The 24,544-nt window shown below is 62.9% G+C and overlaps 1 protein-coding gene across 1 annotated transcript in view; it reads left to right on the top strand.

The window, feature by feature from the left end:
- BMP7 (bone morphogenetic protein 7) overlaps window positions 1-24,544 on the top strand; it is a 68,195-nt gene that overhangs the window by 32,706 nt on the left and 10,945 nt on the right. Inside the window, exon 3 of the mRNA XM_028524116.2 lies at window positions 15,114-15,262. Within this exon, the coding sequence (XP_028379917.1) occupies window positions 15,114-15,262 (149 nt within the window). The remainder of the gene's footprint in view (window positions 1-15,113; window positions 15,263-24,544) is intronic.

The raw sequence follows: 24,544 nt of genomic DNA, 5'->3' as shown, positions 1-24,544 counted from the left end.
CTCCGGGGCCAAGATGGGATTGGTGGCAGCCTGAGTCACTGTGGGGACGAGAGAGCTGTCCCTGCAACGGGCTGGGAGGGGCCCGGTGCAGGCTTGCCGGCTGCCTGCAGCCCGGAAGGTAGCCCCCAGGCCCTGAGGAGTGAGGAGGCAAGCCCTGGGCCCCTGTGCTGCCCAGGGTGGTGGGGGGCTCTGCCACGGGCAGCCCCCCGCAGCCCAGCCCAGGCTCTTAGCTCCCCCAACAAGGAAGAGGCGTCACTGGGCTCCTCAGCAGTGCCCCTCACCCTGGGGAGCCTAGTCTGGGGACATCCTTGCCACCTAACAGCTCAGCTCAGCCGCGTGGCTCTGGGGGGTCAGGGGGAAATGTGGTTTGGGGTCAGCTGGCTGGGGTGGCGCCTGAGCTTTGGCCTTTCTGCCCCCACCGCCCGGGGATGTCCTCAGGGTTAGGTCCGAGGGGACAGGGAGAAGGTTCAGGGGCGCTGGGTGTGGAGGATGGTCGCTGGGAGGGTGTTGCTGACCCTGCAGTGTCCCCCAGGGCAGCCCCGAGGCGGCAGGGCCTCACACCTGGCCCCATGGGCATGTCTGGGCCGAGGGACACGCTCACCCTCCAGAGCACCCCCACCGCCTGCCCGCCCCAGGCCCTGGGCTCATCCTCACGCGTCCTGCTGGACGCTGCACCTTGGCTGTGTGCCCCTTGTCAGTGACCCTACGGAGACCTGTCCTCTCACTCCCAGGTGTGGCGGCTGCTCCGAGAGGGGAAGTCACTCAGCGGAGGTCGCGCAGCTAGCGAGGGGCCGAGTCGGGACGGGAGCTTGGGTCCCGGATTCCGGGCTCCTGTTCTCTGCCCCCTGGTGCCGGTTTCCTCCCCGGCACTCCTGCAGGGCAGCAGGTGGGTGCCCCTCTCCCCGCCCCACCCAGCGCAGGCTGGGGGTGGGCCTGGGCGTCGGTGTTGTTACAGCTCCCAGGTGATTTCCTGGGTGGCCAGGGCCAGGGACAGGTGGCTAGGGTCCCTCCTCTCCCTCCTCGGGGAGCCGTCCTGTGCCCACGAGATGGCAGGGGAGCCATTTCTCCCAGTAACAGGCCCCCAGGCGCCCTTCGGCCTGGTCTCCCAAAGGTGACTGTTCTCCCCCCGCAGGGCTGAGCCCCAGCTGTGGCCCAGGCCCCGACTGGCAGTCTGAACGGCACGGGGAGGTGGCGGCTGAGGGCACCAGGGCCCTACGGGTTTTGGTTCTGGAGGCTTCTGGAAGCTTCTGGAGCCTTCTTGCTGTCCCCGAAGGCCTACGTGCCCAGTTCCATGCCTCCTGGCCTCTGTCTCTCGCCAGCACACCTCAGCCCCAGGGTGTGAGCTCTGGGTTGGAGCCGCTTCCGAAGGAGTTTCCCGGACAGCTCCCCAGTAGCCTTTCCTTGGGTTGGGAGGGGGGGGGGGCGGCTGCCAGGGCCCCGCCGGAACGGCCTGGAAGGTCCGAGGAGAGCGCGCCAGGGAGCAGTCTCCGGATCAGGGGCGCCCCGGCCCGCTTCCCTGCTGCCCGCCCCTGGGCCCCACTCCAGACCCCGCCCGGAGCAGCCGGAGCAGCTGGAGCAGCGGCCGAGGGCTGAGGGCGTCTCTCGGTCCCCAGTGGGGTCCTGTCACCAGTCCGCAGGGGGCTGCTGCTCTGGGGCTGCTGCTCTGGGCCTGTCGCTGGCCGCGGTGGCAACCCTGTGTCCAGTCCAGTTAGTGCTGGTCACAGCGCAGCCGGCCTGCCATGCTTGGCACCCCGGGGCCAATGGCCCCTTGGCTTCCTGTCCTGCGGGCTGAGGCCGGCGGGGCGTGGGGGGCTTGGTGGTTTTTGATTTTTGTGCCGTTTATTTCCTTCCATAAGCCGTCCCCAGCCTGGCTGCCAGGGGAGAATGGGGGGGTGGGGGGCTCAGGGAGTCAGTGGTGACAGATCTGATTCGCTGAGACCTCGCCAGGAGCAGGCCGGTGCTCAGCAAGGGGCACACGCCCTGTCGCATTCCTCCCAACGGCCTCGGGAAGTCCGTTTTCCCCCGATTTGTGGGTGAGGCCACTGGGGCACAGAGCAGTCAGGTGACCCTCCCGAGGCCACGGGCTGGAGGTCAAGTTCAAAACCAGTTAAGAAGTAGAACTTCGGAACTGGGGTGCATTGGTCCCGGAACCACCTTGGCCCTGAGGACTTTTAAAACTCCCAGAGCGGACACCCTTGCTGCTCTGTTCTCCTCCTTCCAGGATCTGGGGGACCTTGGATGGGTCCCTTCACCCCTTTCATAGGGCGGGAGACGCCTCCCCTGAGACTCCTCCTGGGACTGTGCAGGCGGACAGCGCTGGGGGGGGCCGGGACTCCCCACGGTGAGCGGATGGGGGTCTGGATGTGTTTCTGGAAGGGGTGGCACCAAGTGCGTGTACTGGGCTCGCCTCCTCCGTGTCCGCTCTGCGCCCATCCCTCTCGTGGATCGAGCGCTCGACCACGAAGGCCACGGTGAGCCGTGTCCCCAGGAAGCAACAGTCCCCTTGCAGGCCCGCCCGGTGGGAAAGGGCTGCTCCTTTTACCTCTCAGTTGATTTGGCCGCCGTCCCCCGAATTCGCCGTGTGATCGTCACCCCCTCTTTTTCGGCACCACCTCCCCGGACCCTGGCGAGGAGAGGGCTGCCTTCGTGAACGGCGACAGGGGCAGAGGCGGCTGTAGCGAGCACTCCCCATGTAGTGAGCAGACACTCTGTGGTCCTCCCCAGCCCAGCGCCCCCCCCCGGGGTGGGGGGGCGCCTTCACCCACCTCGCTCCGCCGACGAGGAAACCGAGGCACACGATCACAGCGGGAGGGGCTCAGGGCAGGAAGCGGACACCCCCCACCCCCCGCCCCAGGCCCATTCGTTTGCCACCCTCGGCGGGTGGACATGTATGTTCACTCCCCTAACGCACCCCGGGGATCGGCACCGGCGGGGACACGTCTTTCCTGCCCAAGGAAACTGAGGCAGAGAAGACTAAAGGCCTGCGAGGCTCGTCCCAGCAGTGCTGGCGCCTCTTTTGTCCCTGGAGCCTGGCGCACAGTAGGCACTTTGCAAAGCACACGTGCGTGAACAGACGGAGGAAGGACCTGGCCTTCCAGCTTGGGCCTCCTGAGTCCACCCAGGCTCTTCCAGCACCCACCACCTTCTGGTGCCCGGCACAGGTGCGTGCACGGCAGGTACCTGTCGGCCAGGGAGGGCCAGGGAGCGCCGGGCCCTGCCCCTCGCCCTCCCGGCACCTCCCGCCCGGGGCCGGTCCGTCCCGTCCCGGTGTCCTCTCCTCCAGAACTGAAACCTGAGCACGCCTGGTTTTCGGTCTTTTCTCCGGCATCTGAGCCCCATTTCCAACAAGTGAAAATTGCCCGTAATTATAATACTTTTCGATCTTAGGGCCGTTTCCCTGTGATGATTATAATTACATTATTTAGAGCTAGTGTGCCCGTGGGTACCCGAGGGTGGATTGGTTCTGGTCTGCAAACAGGGGGAGCGTTGCCTGGGCCATGGCCCCAGGTCCCCTGCGCTGGGACGAATTTGGGGGGAATGGGCGTCGGCACTGGGGGGCGGGCCGTATAACTCGATCCGGGGCTTTGAGTCCAAGAGCACTTCATTCTTGGACCTGCGTTCGCCTATAGGAGCCTGTTTTTCCAAATGTATTAACATCTGTGTTTCATATCAGGGCCTGTAATTGCTTTAGCCTTTTTGGCAGGAGACAAAGAGAATTAATATTTTTCAATTTGGTCACGGGCGGTCATCTGTGGCCGGGGAGGAAAGCGCTGCTCACACATGCTCTCGGCGGGGATGGGGGAATGCAGGCTCCCCCAGAAGATAATGTTTTACAGGAGTCCACCCCGGGGAAGGAAGTGCTTGGTCATCTCCAGTTCAGGGCAGAGCAGGGGCAGGCCTCTGGGTAACCAACCGCTCCCGGGTCGTCCCGGCACCGGCCCTCCCTTTGTCTCCCCGCCGCCAGCCTCTGCCGGAGCTTTTTCTTTCTTCCCTTTTCTCCCCTGCACCCCCCCCCCCCTCCACACACAATACCCACGGCTCTGCCTTCTGCCCATCCAGGGTGTCGGGAGGAAAGCCGACCCCTGGCCTGCATTCCAGCGCACTGCACTATCGCTTCCCGCCTGGGACCCGCGGCAGGCATCGCTAATGGATTGCAGCACTCCTTCCCGCCAGACCTGGACGCGGCCGCAGCCGCACCACCGAGCGTGGTTGCCCTCGAGGGGACCCTGCTGGCCTCCGGGCTCAGGTCAGGTGTCCCTGGAGCTGACCCTGAGCGGAGGGCTGCGTCTGCAAGGGACTGGCCAGGAAATGTTTCCTGATAAAGGGCAGAGCACGGGGAAGAGTGCCAGGCAAGGGCTGGCAGCCAGGCAAGGGGGCCAGGCTACTCGGAGCCCCCGGAGGGTGACTTAGGCCCCCTCCTCCCAAGGGGCTTTCTCGGCAGGGGCCTGAGCACATCCCCGGCCTCCACGCACGAGACGATGCGGCCAGTTTCGGAGACTCAGGGCGTCTGCAGACACTGCCAGCTGCGCCCCGGGAGGCAGAACCTCCCCTACGGGGGTGGAGGGACAGGTGTGGATCCCCGGATGCTCTCAGGTGACGTGGGGGCTGGCACCTGAGGGCCAGGCAGGAGAAGTGGAGGTGCTGCCCTCCTGGACGAGCCCCGGGGACGGCTGCGGGCCCTGCCCCTGCTCCACCATCCCTGCGTCCTCCTGCCCTCCCGCCTGTGTGGCTCCCGCACTGCACCCCCTGAAACACCGCTCCCCGGCTTCCCGGGGCCCCACGGGCTGGGCTTCCGGAGCAAGAACCGGCTCTTCCCCGGGGACTCTCGCTTGGGTCCGCAGGAGGCTTCCTTCTTCCCTCGACGCCGAGGGTTGCGGCTCTGGGCCCCCCCCTCGTTCCTGGGGTTGGGCCCACGGCTCGGGGCCGTGAGAGGGAGGCCTGGTGGTGTGAGAGTCAGCGTTGCTGATGGGGCTGGGTTAGAAAGAGGGGTTCCCCGAGAAACCCATCGTCATCCTCCCAGGAGAGGAAATGGGGACCCTCCTGGGCCGTTCGTTACGTGTGCACAAGCCCTGAGTGCCCAGGGGAGGACTCGGCGAGGCCTGTGGCCCAGGCATTCCCGCACCAGGCTGAGTCCAGATGCCCACGGTGTCCTTGTCTGTCTGTTTTCCATCCCTGCCCCCCCTCCCGGTGGCCCTCGGGGTCACCTCTCAGACAGACTGCGGGCGTTCAAGCTCTACACTCGGAGTCTGGGCCTGGGGTTCCCCGAAGGACGACGGAAAACGAGCGTCCACCAGGAAGGCCTGTGGCGGGCCGGGGGTGGCAGGAGGAGGCGTGGCACCTGGCTCGCTTCCTGAGGGGGCCGTGGCCCCTGCCTCTCCTGTCCCTCGCCACCGCGCTCCGGTCTGTGCGGCCACGGCCCGGATGAGTCAGACACCCCTCTGACCGCACCTCGCGTCCTTCTGATCCGCCTGGGCTCTCGGAAACCTTGAACCTGGTCATCGAGACACATGCTGCTGTCTGCAAGCGCCGCTGTTAAGTTCATTTCCTCCCCCCCCGTCTGCCGGCCGCTGCTCTTCCCTTTGCTGCCTCTGGTTTGGGCTCCTAAAGCAGCCTGTGGTTCTTTAAAAAAAAAAAAAAAAGGTAGGAAAGATGCCCCGGCCCGATAACTGTGCCTGTGTTGGTTTGTTTATTCCTTGAATGTGCGTGAAGAGCCTGAATTTACCTCGTTCTATTTCGGGCCGGCGCTGGAGGCAGGAGGAAGTGGGGCAACCAGGGAAAGTCTCGGAGATGAGTCTCTGTCCCTGGCAGCCCGCCCGCCCGCCGCCGCCGTGCCAGCCGCACGCAGCTGCCCAGCAGCCTGGGGTTTCCAGAGCTGCCTCGGGAGCTCTGCAGGGCTCCCCACAAGGCCCGTTTTTTTCCCAGGGGGACCCCGGAGGTCTTTCCGTGTCACCACAGACCTGTCTCCCAGCACTGCCGCCCCCTGCGTGACTCACCAGCGCTCCTCACTCGGGAGGTCGGGCGAGGGAGACAGGGCCCCCAGCTTCTAGGAACTCTGGGGCCCAGTCCTGGGGCTTGTAAGCAAGGGGGGGGGGGATGGGAGTTGGGTTCAAAAGCAGATCCGAGATTGGCGTTTCTCCCCAGCCTCAGTTCCCTGTTGTCGCGCCCTCTGGGTTCCTCCTGACACGCGTGGATGAGGAGCTGGCGTTGAGGCTGGGCCAGCATGAGAGTGGCCCAGGTGAACCCCACACAGCTGGCAACTTCCCACTGGGGGTTCTGCTGGGGGTCACGTGGCAGACCCCTGATTGCACAAGCAGGCCGGTGGAAGAGGGGGCGTGGAGGTGCCCGCACGGTGGCCAGTGTCTGTGACCCGTGGGCACAGACCGGGGCGGTGGGCTGAGGCCCCAGGGAATTGGAGGCACCCGAGGGCTCTGGAAGAACATTCGTCCTTCATTCGTCCTTCCCCTTTCACCAAGACGAGCTACAGACCGTGACGCCAGGAGACCTCCTCGGCCGGTCAGAATGCTCTGAGGACGCCGGCGTGTCCGCTCACCATGAACTTCACACCCACTGCAGGCTGTGCTGTTTGCTAGGCGCTGGGCTAGGACAGCAGCGAGCCAAGTAGGACGGGTTCCTGCCCAGGAGGGGTTTAACATCTCGTGGGGAAAAGGAAAACCCAGAGAACCGTGCAAGCCCCTTCAAACACCAGCCCGAGTGCCAGGAAGGAGGGTCTCAGAGGGCCAGCTGCCAATGAGGATTTGCCCATCAGGGCATTGGAGGAAGCTTCCCTGGGGAGCTGAAGGGCGAACAGGTGTGACAGAGGGAGAGGGTTAGGGAACAGTGTTCCAGGTAGCGGGAACAGCATGTGCAAAGGCCTGTGGTCGGCTGGAGTCGGGGCAGCTGACCGTCTGAAAGGAAGCTGCAGTGGGAGGAGAGGGGCGTGAGAAGGGTGTTGGGGGGTGGGCCACCCAGGGCCTTAGAGGGAGGATGCCCCCCCCTGGAGTTAAAATAGTGCCTCCTTCCTCTCCCAAAAGTTTCCCACTTCAGACCTTCGGTTACATGTCACGGAAGACTTTAGGGCATTTGGGCTTTTTATCCTAAGAGCTAATCAGGGGTTAAGGCGGGGCAGTTACCTGCTCAGATCTGAGGGTCTGAAAGCTGGGAGCGGGCTGCTGGGGGTGGGGTGCACGGGGCGGGAGGCGGCAGCTCTCCCTCCGCCGCGGGAGCACCTGCAGGCTGCTCTGAACCCCTCTCCACCCCCTCCCCCCACCGAGACGGAGCAGAAACACCCCCCTCCAGGTGCCGTGGGCTTCCGCGAGCTCTCTCCATGGCAGGGAGCCAGGCCTGTGCTAGGATGCCGTGTCCTGGAGGAGGGTCGCCCGGCCCGGTTGTGCGCTCCTTGCTCAGCATCTGGGCAGCTGCAGCTCAGTGGGAGCAGGTCCAGGCTGACGCCGGGGTCTGCTCCAGCCCACAGCCCGAGGCCGGGCCCTGTGCTGGCGTCTCCCTGCAGCACCCCATTCACTAGACAGACCAAAGAACCTCCAGGACAGAGGTGGGCTGGCCCAGGGCCCCTCCCCTGGGACCCATTGTACTGTAACTTCCGGAGGACCCGGAGCCCTGTGTGGTAACGCCTCCACTCCTGACCACCCCGAAGTGGGACCCAGGACCACCCTGGGGCCGTCCTCACAAAGAGGATCCTGTGCTCCGCCCAGACCCCCAGGCTGCGTTCTCCTGCGGGTCGGGGCACCCCGATGGGGGAGCGCCTTCCACCTCCCGCTGTGCTCCTCCTCCTCCCTCTCCCCGCCAGCCCCTGCGGGCCCCGTGGACCCACAAGTTCAGGAGCCTCTTCACTCGCCGTTGCCGGGGTGGACATTTCTTTGTGGCAGGACTTCCCAGAGGCTTGAAGGAGCGAGTGTGCACGGTGCTATTTCTAAGGAGCAGAGATCGTGGGGTGCTTCCCAGCCTTACTTACATACAGAGATCTTTCTCTCTTTTTTGGTAAAGATTTTATTTATTTTTTAGAGCGAGAGGAAGGGAGGGGGAAAGAGAGGGAGAGAAACACGGATCGGTTGCCTCTCAAATGGGGACCTGGCCCGCAACCCAGGCCCATGCCCTGACTGGAAATTGAACCGGTGACTTCTCATTGTGCAGGTCGGAGCTCATCCCACTGAGCCACACCAGCCGGGGTGAAATACAGAGCATTTTGTTGGATTTTCCACCCTCTCAGTTTCTTCTCTTGTTTGTCCTTTCTCGGGGAGGCGGTTTTCGAGACCTCGATAAACGTCCAATCCTTCCGTGCAGATGGGGAAACTGAAGCCCGGACCTTGATGGCTGCTCACTCGCTCTCTGACCTTGACCGCAGGGGCTTCCCGGAGCCAGGACAGGCGTGTACTTGACCTTCTGCGAATGCCCAGGCGCGGGGGTGGGAGGCAGGAGGGAGACGGGTAGACGGAGGGTCACGGGGCAGGGAAGCCGTGGGCCGCCGGCCCGTGGGAGGAGGATTCCATGTGTCTGTGTGTTTTTCCACCTTTCTCCCCGACGACTTAATTTTAGTCTTCCTGGATATGCCGTCTTCAAGTGCGTTTAAAAAAAGCTTTGGACCTCCCTGACTTCATCTTCCCGCCCGGTGGACGCCAGGGACTGTTTGGCTTTGGGGCACAAAGGCAGGGGCAGGGCGCTCCCTGAAGCCCGAGCTGGGGTGCTGGGGCCAGGGCTGGGCCCTCCCCAGCCTGGGGCTCAGGAGGGGCCCTGCCTGGACCCACTTCCTCCCGGGCCGCTTTGATCTCCTCCCTGGCTGGCCGGCTGCCCTGCAGGGCCGGTGTTCGCGGGCTGGTCTGCCTCCAGGTGCACGGTGCTGGCTCCCCAGCCTGACTCACCCGGGGCGGCAGCACAGCCCGCCCTCCTCCGTGACATCATGGTAGCAGCCTGGGAAGCTCTGGCTTCTCCCGAGCTCTGTCCCCCCCGCTCTCTGCCTTCTGACGAGCGTGCGGCGGGCTCACAGCCGCGCTGCTTGAAAACGTCCAGGCGCGCGGTTTTGCAGAGAGCCACAGGGTGAGGGCGAGGGGTCAGAGCAGGGGTGGCCCTGAGTGGTGGCCAATCCCCGTGGGGGGAGGGGAGGGTTCTAACCCCTGCCCAATGCTCTCCCCAGGCCCCAGTTCTCTTAGGGCCAGAACCTTCCCGTGGCCAGAGAGGCCTTGCAGGCTCCAGCCAGCACCCCCGCCGCATTCTCCGTGCACCGGCTCCCTCGCCCCGGCAGCCCCGCCCACTACACCGGAACGCCCTTCCTGCCCTCCTGGCTGCCTCAGCCCTGCTCATCCCGGTGACCTCCCTCAGGGGACCCCCCTGAGGGGTGTTCTCCCTGAACACCCCCACCCCCAACACCCAGTTCTTTCCCCCGTCCGCTGGCCCAGGGGACCCATCCCTCTCCGTCCGGCCCCGAGTCAGGGCTCAGTGACCCTTGCTTTGAGGCACACCCACAGCCACTGGACCGGGGCTCCGTCTCCGGCGGCCGTGGCCCCCACTCTAGCAGAACGCCCGAGACACGAGAGGCGCTCCGGGGATTTCGGGACTCCGACTCCACTCGTCCCCGCCTGCTGCTGTGACACACGACCAGACACTTAGCGGTTTCGGGCAGCCCAGGTGGGCTGCCTGACCACCCTGGAGGCCACAAGTCCTGGCGGATCTTCTCAGACCCATGTCAGGGCGTCCCCAGACTGCATTCTTCCTGGGGTCCCTGGGGGGGTGTGGGGGGGTGTCTGTGCCCTCGTCCTTTCCATTTTCCAGAGCTGCCTGCAGTCCTGGGCTCCTGCCCCCCCACCCCCCACAGCAGGGTTGTCACTCTGACCCCTGCTTCTGTCCTCACGGCCCCGTCTCTGACCCTCCTGTCTCCCTCTTCCACGCATAAGGACCCGCGTGATGACTTGGGGCCCGTCTGGGTGGTCCCAGGCCGTCTTCCCCCTCAGAAATCCTCAGCTCAGTCACACCCACCCAGTCCCTGTGCCACGGAAAGCACGAGGGTCCCAGGTTCCGGGGTCAGGACTCGGGGTCTCGGGGCGGGGGTTGTTACTCTGCCGACCACAGCGTCTGGAGTTCATGTCCCTCCCTCTGCTGGGGCCAGGCGGGGGTAGCCCTTGGGACTGCACAGAGGCTGTCCCAGGTGCAGAGGCAGGGGCACTGGCTGGCCCAGCTGGAGCCCGTGGGTCCCCTGGCTCCCGTCTGGAGGGCCCCAGGACCGGAGCGACACTCAGACGTCCCTCTCAGCCCCGCTTTGCTGCCTCAGGGCTGGATTCCCTGGGGCCGTGTGTGTGTGTGTGTGTGTGTGTGTGTGTGCAGAGCCGTCCTGTCTCCAAGGCCCGGGTCCAGGGCGTGACGCCCACCCTGCGTCCCACTTGGGGGTCTTCCTGCCCCTGGAGCGGACCCTGGGTAGGGCCCCTGAGATCATGGTCTCCAAATAGTCTCTAAGGAGCCAGAGGGGGAGAAGAACCACTTTCCGCCTTCCCACGTCAGAGGTTTTAAAATACCCACTTTTTTCCATCGTGGTAGCACTTTCCGGGGAAGATGGGCTGAGACTTGGGGTGGAAGCCAGCCCCGGTGACACCTGTGGCCCTCCTGCTCCCTGTGGGGGAGGTCCCACCGGGCCTCATGGTGTCCCTGGGAGGAGGAGTCTGCAGGCCCCGGACACACGCCGTCCTCAGGCGAGTGGTTAAAGATGAGCACCCCCCAGCGCCATGGCCTCGGGGTCTCTGGTGCCTCACAGAGAGCAGGGCTTCGGGGGAACCCACGTTCCAGGCAGGGAGAAGGGCACCTGCTGAGTCTCCCTCCGGGCAGTCCTACTCTGCGGTGGCTGCTGCGTCACCAGTGAAGTGGGGCGCTCGGTGGGGGGGGGGGTGGCTGGAGCGCCCAAGGTGGCCCCTCCTTCCCCTCCCTGCGGTCCGGGTCCGCAGTGGCATGGTCAGACCCTTCACCCGGCGGCTGGCTTCCCGGAGAGAAGGGCTGAGCCCCGTCCACTCCAGCCCTGGACGTGGCGGGGCCCCCTTCCACGGGCTCAACCGGTCACAGCAAGCGGTACGGCCCGCCCAGACGTCAGAGGTGGCGCAGACGGGGCCGGTGTATGGCAGGGCTGCGTGCGGCCCGGCGACGGCCGGGGTCATTAGCGGTCGGAGCTGCAGAAAAGCTACGGCTGTGGACGTGCGGATACACTTGTCTGGCGAATGTTGGGGTCGAAGACCCTCCTTTGAATGGATGTACAGTCTGTTGACTCGGGGGCCTTTGGAAGTCACATAACGCCCAGCCTGAGACAGACGCGTCCCCAGAGCTTCCTGCAGTCCCTGCGGGAACTCGCGCCAACCCCCACGTGACTGGTCGGGGCTGCAGAGGACCCCAGGGAGCCCGGACCGTCTGTGCCCCGGCTGGTCCCCACTTGTCTCGTGCCGGTCGCTGGGGAAGGTGGCATTATTCTCACCTTACAGAGGAGGAAACTGAGGCGCAGGGGGCAGCTGGCTTGACCTGCCTGCCTTCTCTATTTCCCTCCACCTGGAATTTTCCCATCCCCTCTAGAACTTTCTCGGCCTCATGCACTATCGAGACAAGAATGTGCACAGCAGGACCCAACAGCTCCCTGTGTCTCTCGTCCCTTGGGGAGAGGGGAGCTGGGGAGGGGAGGGGCTTCAGTGCTCGAGCGTCGAGATCACGTACAAGGTCTACGGACATGGACCAGCGGCCTCACCTCCGCACTTCGCTCTGCTCGTCTGTGAAACGGGGGCGGTGATCTCACTGCTGGGGAGTTCCAGGGACCCGGGGCCAGGAAAGCCCCTAGGATTTGAGCAGTGGGCCGGGCGGAGCCTTTCCCCCCTCGGCCCTCCCCCGGGCTGGGTCGGGGCAGCCAGTGCGTTCAAGGTAAATACACGTGTCACAGAGGGCTTGTTCAGTCCCTGCATCTCAGACATACTGTGTTCCAACAAGATGCTCCAGGTGGCAGCTAGCAAATCCCACTTCGCCACCTGTCTGTCTGGACTTGGCTGCTGGGCAGTTTCTCCGTGATCCCGTCCACGTGGGCCCACCTTTCGCCGGGTCCTTCCCTGGGAAAGCAAAGCCGGTGTCGGCACCTCACTCTCCCCGCCGCAACGAGGCTCCCCTGGCCTGGTGCCTCCAAAGGGAGGCCTGGCCCTCCCAGGCCTGACCGCAACAAAGCGCAAACTGTGCAGCTCGGAGGAGGCGAGCCGGGGCGTCCGTGTTGACTCACGGGTGAGTCAACGCCAGCCCGAAACAGCTGGCCCTCGGAGTCACGGCCTGTAACGAGAGAACGCTGAGTATCGCTTGGCAGGGCCTCCGCTCATCAAAGGCCTGGTCCTGTTCCGTAAGTCACTATTTATTGTTCCGCTGCCCAGAAGGGCCCGTCCGGAGAGCTGGTCACATTTTCCTACAAAGAACAATTTCCCAGCAGAGTCACCACCCAGGTGGTGTGGGTGTTTGCACAGGGGCCCCGGGAGCCTGACTCAGGAGGGGGATTGTTTTGGTTCCGAGTGCCGTGTCTCCTCTCATCGGGCTGTTGAGGACAACTGACCGGCTTCTTGACAACCTTGGGGGCCCTCTGTGGCCAGGAAAGTCATCGGGGCGGATCGGCGACGAAGCCGGCAGGACGTTCCTGTGCGGTGTCCAGTCTGGGCGGCCACCCCTCAGGCCGGCGCTGCCACCGCCTCTGGGAGGCTGCTGCTGCGAAGGGGGTCAGGGGATGGGTTAGGGAGATCGTCTCCTTGTTTTTATTCAGTTCGGACATGCAAGTCAAACTTAGGGGCTTCAAAACCCCTTGTGTCTCTGAAAACACTTCTTTTTTTTTAAGATTTTATTCACTTATATTTAGAGAGGGAATGGGGGGAGAAAGAGAGAGAGAAACATCCACGTGTGGTTGCTGGGGGCCATGGCCTGCAACCCAGGCATGTGCCCTGACTGGGAATCCAACCTGTGATGCTTTGGTTTGCAGCCCACGCTCAATCCACTGAGCTACGCCAGCCAGGGCTGAAAACGCTCCTTTGCTTCTACCCTGTCTCTGCGTCAGAGAGAGGACTTCGGCTGGGCTGGCTGCGAGACGGTGCAATCACTAGCTTCTATTGTGGCCACGTTTCCTCGGTCTCGGATCGGAAGGCCTATTTCAGTCATTATATCCCATTCCATAGATCGTGCATCGTGTACATCAGCGTTTTCTGAATTGGGTTCTGGACGTGGGTGAGCCTCGCTTAAAGATGGGGATTTCGGGGAGCCTGTGGTAGGGATAACCCCGCCCCCCGTTCCTGTCCTGTGGCTTTGGTGATGCTGCCGTCACTGTGGAGTGTCCCGCCCTCCCGTGGCCAAGGGCCGGGCATGGACTTGACTAGGCCAAGTAGACTCCCCGGGGGCCTCCAGACCGTTGGGGGGAGAGATGCGCAGGGGGAGGTGCAGCTCGAGTTCATCCTCCGGCCGTCGCGATGCGCCCGCCCGCACCCTCGCGCGGGCCCCAGCTGCTGTCTATCTCCGAGCCCGGCTCTCCACCCTGTGTCGGCTTCCCCAAGGGACCTGTCCCCTCCCTGCTGCACTTCCAGCGGGGGTTCGAGACACAGGCAGACACCACGGGCCGAGTGTCTGGGCGGCTCCCCGTGAGCCGAGTGCTGGCTGACGCGCCCGGCGAGGCCTGATGTGTCCGGCACGCAGCGCACTCGTCATGCGGCCAACCCCGCACCCTGCGGTCCCCAGGCCGCACGGGGGAGGTGAGTGGGGATGGCTGGCCGTCGTTTCAGAAGGGAGAGTGGGGGACGGGGCCAGTGGGAGACACGGGCCTCATCTAAAGGGGCACCTGCCCCGCAGCTCCAGCCGAGGGCTGAGTGGCCGTCAACTACCCCCGAGCAAAGGTCGTGGCCAGAAGACCTGTCCTCCTGTGTGGTGGTCGCAAACTCGGGCTTACAGGTGGCCTGGGCGGGTTCCAGTCCTGCCTCGACTTCCTAGCGCTGTAACCGGGAGAGCGGCTCTGCCTTTGTGAGCCCACGTGGAGGTCTGCACAATGGCCCGGGGAGCGTATCCACCTCACGTGGTTGCTGTGAGGACTCAGGCACACGGGGCCTGGCACGCGGTGAGCACTCAGTGAAAGTTGTTACGTGCGACGGCTTCATCGGTGAGCAGGGAACGTTCAGCCTCACCTCCGGGAAAGCTAGGTCACTCCAGGTGAGGAGCCAGAGATGGCCCACGGCAGGGGCTGGTCGGGTGTCGTCCCTCATTGTAACCCCAGTGCCTGGCCCGGTGCAGGGGCTCACTGTTTTCATTGACGATCTAGAGACTTCAACATACTGAAACCTGGAATCCTTATAGTTAAAAGCACAAAAGAGATGTCGTGACACTCTATGCACTAGAATTCTGTCTAGGAGTGTAAAATCCACCCACCCGCCCACTCGTCCATCTGTCGTCCATCCGTCTGTCCACCCTCCATCCCTACAAGGTCAGTCGGGTCCGACCCATCTTGCCGCCGCAGCGTGTGAGGAAGAGAGAATTACAGGGCTGCCCCCATCAGGGACACCAGTCTGGGGGTCCACCGCCTAACGTCGGGTGGTCTCGGAAGAGGCGACGTAGCCTGGAAGTGAAGGGAGTCTGTGCTGGAGCCCAGTTTCCTGGGGCAAGTCATGGTTTGACCTCATACTGGACAGAGATGATAATGTCCCTGCACCTTGGGGCTGAGAGAAACGAATGAGAGAATGTGTGTAGACCGCTTGGGACAGTTGTCACCTGGCCAGCGGCGAGTCATTCGGCAAGTGGGAAGTCCTGTCCCTGTGGCACCCAGCAGCACAGAGGTTGCCTGATTCCTGCCTTCCTGGCACCCCACTCACAGATTTCAATGGCGACCTTGCCTCGTACCCGCCCCGTGTGCACTGTGTGCATCCCTTTGCACCTCTCCCGCGGTCCCTTTTCCCACCACAGCTACCGAGGGGTCTCCATGCCTGGGTCTTGGTCTGATGCACCCAGCTCTGGGGACCAGCAGCCCTCCCCCTGCCTCCCCACCCTGCATGGTCCTCGTCTCCATCAATATCTGGCTGGATCACGGGGTGACTGAGCCGTGACCTGCTGACCCAGCGCCTGCGCCTCCTCCTCTCTCGTAGGGACTCGGACCTGTTCCTGCTCGACAGCCGCACCCTCTGGGCCTCGGAGGAGGGCTGGCTGGTGTTCGACATCACGGCCACCAGCAACCACTGGGTGGTCAACCCCCGGCACAACCTGGGCCTGCAGCTCTCCGTGGAGACCTTGGATGGTGAGTCCCCAGCCACCTCCCCTGCTGGTTCCAGGGCAGCCTGTGGATCCTGGACCCATGCAGGGTCTCCACCATGCTCCGCTGCCCCTGGCCCTCCCCAGCCAGTCCTCACTGTCCAGCCTTTTGGTCCCGACAGAAAGCAGCCACTAGCCGCCCCCCTCCCCGCCCCCATGTGATGATTACAGGGTAGGCCCCTGCTGTGTGGGGTCAGGCCTCTTTGCTCTGTGTGGTCCCACCCCAGCAGGGTTCGGCGTGCCGACTCTCGCGCACCCCAGGGCTGCGGCATTAGAACCTGCACTTGAACGAGAGCCCCTGGTGATCACACGACAGCTTGCGACACACTGACGCGCCTCCGGCACCTCAGGGCACAGGACTTCCTGGGCTGTCCTATGCACTGCAGGGTGCTTCACAGCATCCCTGGTCTCTACCCACCCAGAGCCCATAGCCGCTCCCAGTTGTGACATCCAAACACGTCTCCCGACGTTTCACAATCGCCCCTGGTTAAGGACCACTGCACTGGCTGGTGCAGGGCATTACGCCCCTTCCAAGAAACTGTACACGTGGTCGAGTCACAGATACTTGGAGAATTCGCTGTTCGCCTCCCCCCGCCCCCAGCACCATTCACTCCCCTCCACACATCCGTCTCCTCCAAGAAGGGCAGACGGGAGGGTGAGTGGGGAGCTGGGGTGGGCCCGGCTGTGCCGATTTCTTCTTCCCCAAAGTGTATTTCTTATTAAGTGGGGATGGTGTGGGGTGTGTAGCTTCTTCCTGCACCAGTTTTAAGAAAAAAAAAACAAAAAAACACTTACTGCAAAGTAGGTTAACACATGCCCCTGGCTCCCAATTCAGTGGTTGCAGATGTGTGCCCCAGTGAATAGTGCCCCCCGGGCTGCCTTCCCCCAGCTGCTGAGTTCCACCTCCCAGAAGCAACTGCTGATTTCACACGTTTGGGTATCTCTTCAGAGACGCTCTCTGGGTATTTCAGCAATTACCTATAAATTCTGCTTTCCTTTTTCATCTTTCCCCTACAAGCAGTGGCAGAGTGTATACAGTGTCTTCACCTTGCTTTTTTTTTTTTTTCATCTGGCAACTTAACCTTGAAGGTTAGTCCTTTTCAGCGATTCGAGAGCTTCCCCGCTCGCTAGAGGCTGGTGTGTGTTTGCACGTGTGTGGGGCGTGTCTCTGCCTCTCACTCGCCGTGGGACTTACCCCAGCAGGCAGGCAGTGAGGGCCTGGGCCCTTGGGTTGTTCCGTTGCTCCGAGATTAAAGGAATTAGTGTAGGAAGGGTTTAAAAACAGTGTCTTAACATGCAGTGTCTTAACATGCAGGGAACCACCCCCCTGCACCGGGCATCTTGTTCAAATGCAGATTCTGATTCAGCAGGTCTGGGCGGAGCCTGGGAGTCTGCATGTCCAACCAGCCCCCAGGCGATGGAGAGGCTGCTGGTCCCTGGGCGGGGCTTTTAATTATGCAGGGCTGGGAACAGGACTGGACTCCCGGTCCTCGCCCTGGATGAGAGCAGTTATTATTATTATTATTATTATAGTTGCCATTGCTACCGAGAGTGACTTACCCAGCCCCCTGGGAGGGGTGACTGGCTGGCTGTTCTCTGGTCTTTTGCTCGCTCGTACAGGCAGGGCCGCGGTGGAAAACCTCAGTGCACATGGTGTGGCCCCCCCAGGGAGTGCGGCTCCAGGACGGATGCCTGCAAGTGGCATCCGTTTGTGGGTTTGATAGATCCTGTCAGTTCGCCCTGCGTCGGGGTCGTTCCGTCGGCACCCCAGCAGCACCCCCCCAGGGCCCCTGCTTCCCGTCCCTGCCAGCACGGGTTCTCCTCCACCACCACGCTTGCTAATCCAGCCGATGACGGGCGGGATCTCGCGGGTTCGCTTTGCTCCTCTCTGTCACGAGGTGCTGGTCTTTGTCTTCTTTATACTCTGGAGTCAGGTGGCCCTTTGCAACTTGAGCTGCAAATAGTTTCCCTGTTTGTCGTGTTTCTTTTTATTGGGGTTAATGCTGGGTCTTGCCAAGTGGATTTAGACCATGTCACTGAGTTGTATGACCTTTCCCTTTACCCCGCCTGGGCTCTGCCCGGTTCCCTTCCTATCAGGGGCCAAGGGGAGTGTCGCCGGGTGTTCGCAACACGCTGCCTAGAGCTGGGGCAAGGGTTGGGCGCTGTCCCCCGGCCCAGCGCCCCTCCCTGGGACTCACCCGTCCAGGTGCTGGGCATGCTGTTTGGTGCGGCTGCCGGGGTCAGGGAGAGGGCAAAGTTTTCCAGCTGGCCAGTCTGACCAGCGAGGCATGTGAGTGTTGGGACCTCTGGGGAATAAGATAAGAAGCAAGTGAGCCCAGCGTCTCCAGGACCACAGGCTCGCAGCTGTGAAATTCTTCCTCTCCCTTCCGTGGAGTTCGTGCAGCACGGCACCCACCAGGATTCCGGGGGCGGCATGGTGAATATACAGATTCCTGGGCTCCACCCCAGGCCAGTTGATGCCGCGTCCCTGAGGGTGGGCCTGGGAATCTGCCTTTTCCACAAGCTCCTCAAGTGACTTGGAGCCTGGGTCCGTGATGACACTCAGCTGAAGTTGTGCCCTGGGTTCTGGGGTGCTCTCACTAATAAGACGGGCTGATGGGCTTCCTTCCGGTTCTGGGTCTCCGCCTTCCCCTGTTAGATGTCTGTACTGGCCAAAGCTCCGCAGGGCCCGCTGCAGAGCCTGTGGGTTCCAGAGTTTATGTGCTGGGCAGTCTGGTGCCCACCACATGTGTGCCAGCCTGGGCTGCCGGCAGCGACAGCCCGGACCCGGCCCTGGGACCACCCACCGGCATGCACAGGGACGCCATGGGCACCGCTGCCTCGGGCAGCGCCTGGAGAAACCACGTCTCTGGGTGCCCAGTTCCTGTCCCCAACAAGGAGGGGAGGAGACGGGCCACCGAGTCGGGGGTAGAGCAGCTAATCCTTGTCCAGACCTAGCTGGCATCTTGCAGCCACCAGGCAGCCCTGTCACCTGGCGGGGCCTCCATTTCCTACCCACGCAGGGGCTGTCGGGGACAGCGATGCAGGCGGGCTCCCTTCCACCCTAAGGGGGCGCAAACCTCTTCTCAGAAGCCCTGTGTCGGCGCGAGGTGAGCCGCCTGCCCACCTGCTCTCCAAATGTCGCCGGAGACCACCCAGGCAGCGCGCGCCTGCTGCCGCTTCCTGTGGCTGCGGTCCTCCTGTCAGTCCCGTCCCCCCTGCAGCGGCACAGCTGGGCCTCGGCTCCGGGGGGGCGCCGGGGTGGGGGGGCGTGGAGCCTGTAAACTCCCGGGCACCTGTGGCTCATCGGGAGCCAACTGGGAGTGTCATCTCCTCTCCAGGACAGGACGCGGCCGGAGGGAGGGCTGGCATCTGCTCGTCTGTCCCTTTGCACAGAAGCGAGGGGGAAAGGCAGCCCCTCCTGGTCCGAGCACACGGGCTGCACTCGCACCCCCGAGCGGGGGTCCTGGCACACGAGGGCCCCGCTGGAGTGGGCAGCGTGCCCCCGAGGAGAGGGCTGTCCGGGCGCTGCTGCGGAGAGCCGAGCTCCCACTGCAGGCCAGGCCCCGGGCCGGGCTCCTGCACGGGACAGGAAGTGGGACGGACACCGGTGCCCCTGCAGGCAGCCCCGTGGGAGCCTGGGCTGCTGGTCCAGCCTCGAGGCGCCTGGTCCCGTCATCTGCTCCACGGGCTTCATCGTAACGGTTGGGAAGAAGACAAGAGTGAATTCATGCAGAATGCTGGGTCCTGGGCCCAGCAGCCCCTCTGTGCTCCTGGGTGTTAGATATTGTCCTGTGGTTGTTGCTATGTCACATTCTCCCAGTGACCCTGCCCAGGGAGCACCGTTGTCATTGACACCTCTTACAGGCGAGAAACCGAAGTGAGAAGGCCAAGCAACTAGACTGAAGTCCCTCAGCTGTAGGGACCCCTACGTGTCACCGTGGATTCTGACTCGCTCTTTGCTAGAAAGCCTTCCGAGGAATGTGGTCACCAGGGACCAGGCCAGGTGTGATGAGCCCTAGGGTGCATGGCTGGGCGGGACCCTAGGGCACCCCGGCCCCTGCCTGGCTGCTCTTGCCGCATCCGCTTGCCGGGGAAGGACGGAGTTCGGAAAAGGAGCCAGGAGCCAGCGGACGTCCGGCAGGACCAACCAAAGCAGCCGCGATGCGGAGGTGGCCGGGGCCGCGCCTGACACTCACCGGCTCCCCTTTCCATAAAAGAAATACTGGAAGTTATAGTTTATGACCGAGTTGATATAAAAACAAATATAATCCTGGCTGGATTAAAAATGAAAACATTTTCTCTGACCCTAAACAGTTCATATTTTGTCTTCTGATTTTAAGAGACACTCAAACATTTTCACGAGCCCCTACAAGAGCCGTGGGCCTGGGCACCGTGCCTGAAGGACCAGCTGGCCCTGGGCCCCGCACCCCAGGCCGGGCAGGGATGCTGGCCTCCCCCCGCCCCAGCCCTGGCTGGTAGGACCGGCTTCCCGTGGTCAGCAGCGTCCTCGCCAGCCGAGGAAGCACATTTATCCACGCAGCCAACACTGGCTGGTACCTGCAGTGAGCCAGGGCCAGCCACCGGCCCCGGGCCACGGCCCAGACAGCAGGAGGCTTTGCTGTCCGGTCGTTCTGATTCTCGCAGGAAGAGGCCGAGGGTGGGGGGACCACGTGCCGGAGGTCAGGGCGAGCCTGTGAGGTGAGGACGAGCCAGGAGGGCTCCCGGCAGCCCTCCAGGTCCACACGCTCAGCATTCCCCACGCTGCCCCGGGCTGGGGACTCTTTCTTCCTCACGGACGCGGAAGCATCTGGCCATTTGTGCCCGACGTGAGGACTTGGCGTCTTGGCCGAGTTCACGGGGTCTCCCCACCCCGCCCCGCCGCCCCCTTGACCACAGCAGAAACAACCGGGAGGCCCAGGAGGGCAGCGTTGGATCAGCCCCACCTCTTGGATCCCAGAATACCATCTGGTGGCCTCGTTTCTCCGTCTCACACTTCCTGCAGCGGACCTCCCGCCGCTGCCTGCCATGCCCTGCGCCCCGACCCCAGGAGGGCCCCACGCCTCCCCACCGGCCCGTCTCTGCCCCCTGGAGTTGGACGCATTCCGGGTGTCTGCGTGCAACGATCTTCTGCTTCTCTCCTCGTGTGCGAGGGCCCAGGTCCCTCTTCTTCATCACCCCAGGTGGCACCAGATGGGACCGCAGGGCCCTCAAGGAACCGAGTGCCTCTGCTGCTGAGGGGCCATGTCAAGCCCCAGCAATAGCTGGGGACGGCCCGGGGGGTGAGCCGCTCGCCCACGGCAGCCGCGGAGGCGAAGCCCGGCACAGCCGAGGCTGGCGAGCATCCTGCCCCCCGAGCAGCTGCCCCCGAGGTGCCTGCGCCCTGGCGATTGCTTCACATCCTGTTTGTGCAGAAGCTGCAGTGGGAGGGAGGCGAGGAGGCCCGACGCCCCAGAGGCTGGGGCGGGCCCTCCCGGAGCTGGGGCGGGCGTCGTGGCGGGGACGACGGGACGGGACGGGGCCAAGCAGATGTCACCAGTGTTAACTGTGGCCCCGCTTGTCACTTGGGCCTCGGTCCATCGAGACAAGTGGCTGGAATTAATGTTTTGCACAATTAACAGGGAACATTCTTGCGCTGTGGGCCTCCTGGGGGCAGCCAATGTCCTTGGGCCTGGAAAACAAAGATGCCACAAGGGAACCAAGGCGCCACCCTGCCCGTGGGCGGGTTGTGCCCCCCCTTTCCTGAGAGCCCCCCCCCTTGTGCTCCGTGCTGCCCCCGGGCTAGTGCTCTCTGGGCTGGGCCTGCTGATTCTACTCCTGTCACCAGTCCCTGCCATCAGTTCCTTCCCAGAGTCCTGCACCCACACCACCACCCATCTGGGTCGCCTCGTGGAAGGCCTTCCTCCCTGTGCTTCAGGGAGCCCTTCCTGCCCTCGCAGGCACCCGTGGCGGCCCACAGCCATGCCCGGCAGACTCCCCTGACCGAGTTTGCCTGGGCATCCACCGGGGTCGGCCGTGGCTCAGTGGCGGAGTGCTCAGGCTTGCGTCAGCCAGGCCGCGGTGTGACTCCGTCTCTGCCCTCCCTGGCGGTGGGTCCCCGGTGGGTGGCTTCATGCCTGAGACCTCACCTTCCTGCGCTGTAAGTGCGGGCGGAGGAGTCGTGCCCGCGGAACGGGTTCGGCGCGGAGCTGGGCTCAGAGCAGATGCTCCGAAATGGTTGTTTCTTGTCTTGGCTGAGAACCCGTCACGGAGAGAGAGCCAGCTCCGTCGGGAATACTTTCCGCGTCAAGGAGTAGACGGGGATGTGTTGTCTCCTGGGGAGACGCGTGGTTTTCTGCACGAGCCCGGAAGCACTGGGGTTGGTGAGAGCAGCGGCCGGCACACTTTCCGGGTCCAGAGCCAGCGAGTGAGTGTTTGGGCGTCGCGGGTCCCGCACTGTCTGCAGCAGCCCCGCCGTCTGCGGCCACGTGTGAGAGCAGGCAGGCCGTGTGGGGGACCGCACGTGGCGGGGCTCCCATAAGACCGTTTGCAGAAACAGCTGGTGGGCTGGGTTTGCTGGGGGCGGGGGCTACAGTTTGCAGACGGCCCCCCCCCCCCCCCGCCGGGTTAGAGGGTCGGCACAGTGCGGACTTCTCCTCTTGGGCCTGCACGCGGCGAGCGCTGGCGTTGTGGCCTGAGGCTCATCACGGCCTTGCTGACGGTGTCCGCGTCCTTGAGGGTGGAGGGAGGATGTTCTCTCCTCGTGCCTGCCGCAGCCATCCCGGAAGGAGCTGCAGGTGAGGCTGGGAAGGGTCCGAGCGGCCGCCTCCTTGGGTGGAGGACCAGGGACAAGGGCTCTGCGCGCGGCGGTGGGCCTGCCCCGGCGGCCGCTGCCTCGCTGTAAGCTCCTGGGGCGGGCCCTGCCCGCTCAGCTCTGGAGCGGCTGCCTGGGCCCTGCAGGGAGGGAGCAGGAGTGCTGGCTCTGGGGCAGGCGGACACCCGAGCGTGCAGTGGGGGATCGGCCCCACGATGGGCTTCTCTCTGCTTTGGTCGCAGAAATGAAACTACGGGCCGCACAAAACCCTGTCCTGGGCGTTTCTCATGGTATTCCTGGAAGCTGGCTCCTCTCTGAGGTCCTTTACCAGGTGGGGGGCGGACAGATCAACAGCCTGTGAACGACAGGGATGCACGGCTGAGACCCGGGACCCCGCAGGTGAACCTCAAAGGCTTGCAGACTAAAATAAGCCGAAGCACAAGCCTGGGATGCCTGTGCACGAAACACCGGGAAGGTGCAGAGCTAGAGGGATGAGGCCGGGTCAGCAGTTGCCGGACAGGCTGGCGGAGGGGGGTGGCGTGGCGAGCAGAGGCTGTGCCCCTCGGCTGACGTCTCGGACCGGAGCTCTCTCTGTGGTGGTGACTGTCCTGTGTGTGAAATCCCCTAGTCTCCACCCCCTGGATGCCGGGAGCACCGTCCCCAGGTTGTGACAACAAAAATGTCCCCAGACACTGCCACCGGTCCCCTGGGGAGCAGGGGGTGACCCTGGGCTGGACGCACTGAGAGAAAAGGCAGAAGAAGGGGGTCCTTTCAGGGGTGCTGGGGCTGCACTGTGCTCTGGTGGAAGAGGGGATTGTATGAATCCACACGGGTTAAAAAAATGATAAATCTGTGTACAAAGTTGACTTCACTGTGTGTTCATTTAAAAAGTAAAAATTTAAAAAGGCAAAATGCAAAAGAAGCAAAACACAGCAGAGAGAGGCAGGCCCCGGGCTCTGAAGAAGAAACCAGGGGATCCAGGGACCCCAACCCCCGTCCCCCACTCCGGGCTGCTGCCTGCAGAGCATCGGCTGGAACCGTCCACCTGGTAAACCTCTCCATCCTCGCTTACCGGTGGGATGCCCTGTTAAACTTGAATTTCAGCTGAACCACAGGTAATTGCTTAATAAAAGTACATCTCACATATTGCAAACATTATTCTTTTATCTGAAATTCAAATTTAACTGGGTGTCCTGTATTTTTATTTGGGAAACCTGACAACCCTATTCTTGGAAAAATCTTCAGGTTTAAAAAAAAAAAGTCTATTAACCCTTGGGCTGTAATATAAATCTTTTTCAGCTTTGCTAAAGACACAGACCTTTGTTAAAATAGCATGCATATTTTTTTGTTTTCGGGTTTTTTTTCCAATTAATTCAGTCCCCTCAGTCTATCTGCCTAAGACATTTGTCCTGGCTCCTTACTGAGTGTGACTTGCCCTGGACATTTATTTTCAAATATTTTATTATTTATTTTTAGAGAGAGGGGAAGGGAAGGAGAAAAAGAGGGAGAGAAACATTAACGTAAGAGAGAAACATTGACTGGTTGCCTCTCATACGCGCCCCGATGGCAGGGACCGAACCCGCAACCCAGGCACGTGCCCTGACTGGGAACCGAACCAGCAACCTTTGGCTTTGCAAGGTGACACCCAACCCACTGAGCCACACCGGTCAGGGCTGCCCTGGACATTAAATCCAAACAATCCAAATGAACATTTGCACGTGCAAAGTAAAACCTTGATATGTAATATCGTAAAATGAAAAGGAATTCCTCTCCCAGCCAGCCCACATGTCCTCTCCCCCAGGATAATCCTTCCCGACCCTTTTTGGGGGGATTTTACAATAAAAGTGAACTTTATGCACGAACGAACCCACATATGTTCGTAGGGGCTTCAAATGTCTTTCCTCCCACTTGTAAATCACACTGTATCATGTTTGGCCTCTCCCTCTGGGGAGGACCTGGGGGGCCCGTCCTTCTGTGGGCCCCCAAGAGCCTGGGCCTGCGGGTTCCCAGGGCCACCGACCCACAGGGCGCAGGGCAGTGCTGGCCCGACACAGTGCCCGGGATACTTGCACTGAGATCCCTTCAGGCGCCCGGGCAGCCGTGCCCCCGGACTGAGTTATCCCGAGTTAATGACATCAGGCTTTGCCGGGAGAGACCTGGCCACAGCGACGCACCTGTGCGCGGCCCTGTGGCCCGGCTTACCTTGGGGAGGGTACAGGAAAGCCGTGGCTCTCCCCCTGGAACGTTGTGCCCCCCAGGGGACACTTGGATACATTTCTGGGACCACCCAGAAATGCTGCTGCACACCCTACAACACCCCTGCGGCCCCCGGAGAGCCCGAACTCCCCATGCCTGTCTCTGTGCCCAGCGCGCACCCTCACCTGTCTGCCCTGCACGGGCTGGTAGGCGGCGGGGGTGGGTGCAGAGGCCTGGAGACCCTCCTCGTTCTGCCCTGTTGCCCACTTCCCCGCCAAG

This window comes from Phyllostomus discolor, chromosome 9, assembly GCF_004126475.2.
Source record: "Phyllostomus discolor isolate MPI-MPIP mPhyDis1 chromosome 9, mPhyDis1.pri.v3, whole genome shotgun sequence".
In the NCBI taxonomy this organism is placed as follows: Eukaryota; Metazoa; Chordata; class Mammalia; order Chiroptera; family Phyllostomidae; genus Phyllostomus; species Phyllostomus discolor.
This window is presented reverse-complemented; position numbering and strand designations above follow the sequence as displayed.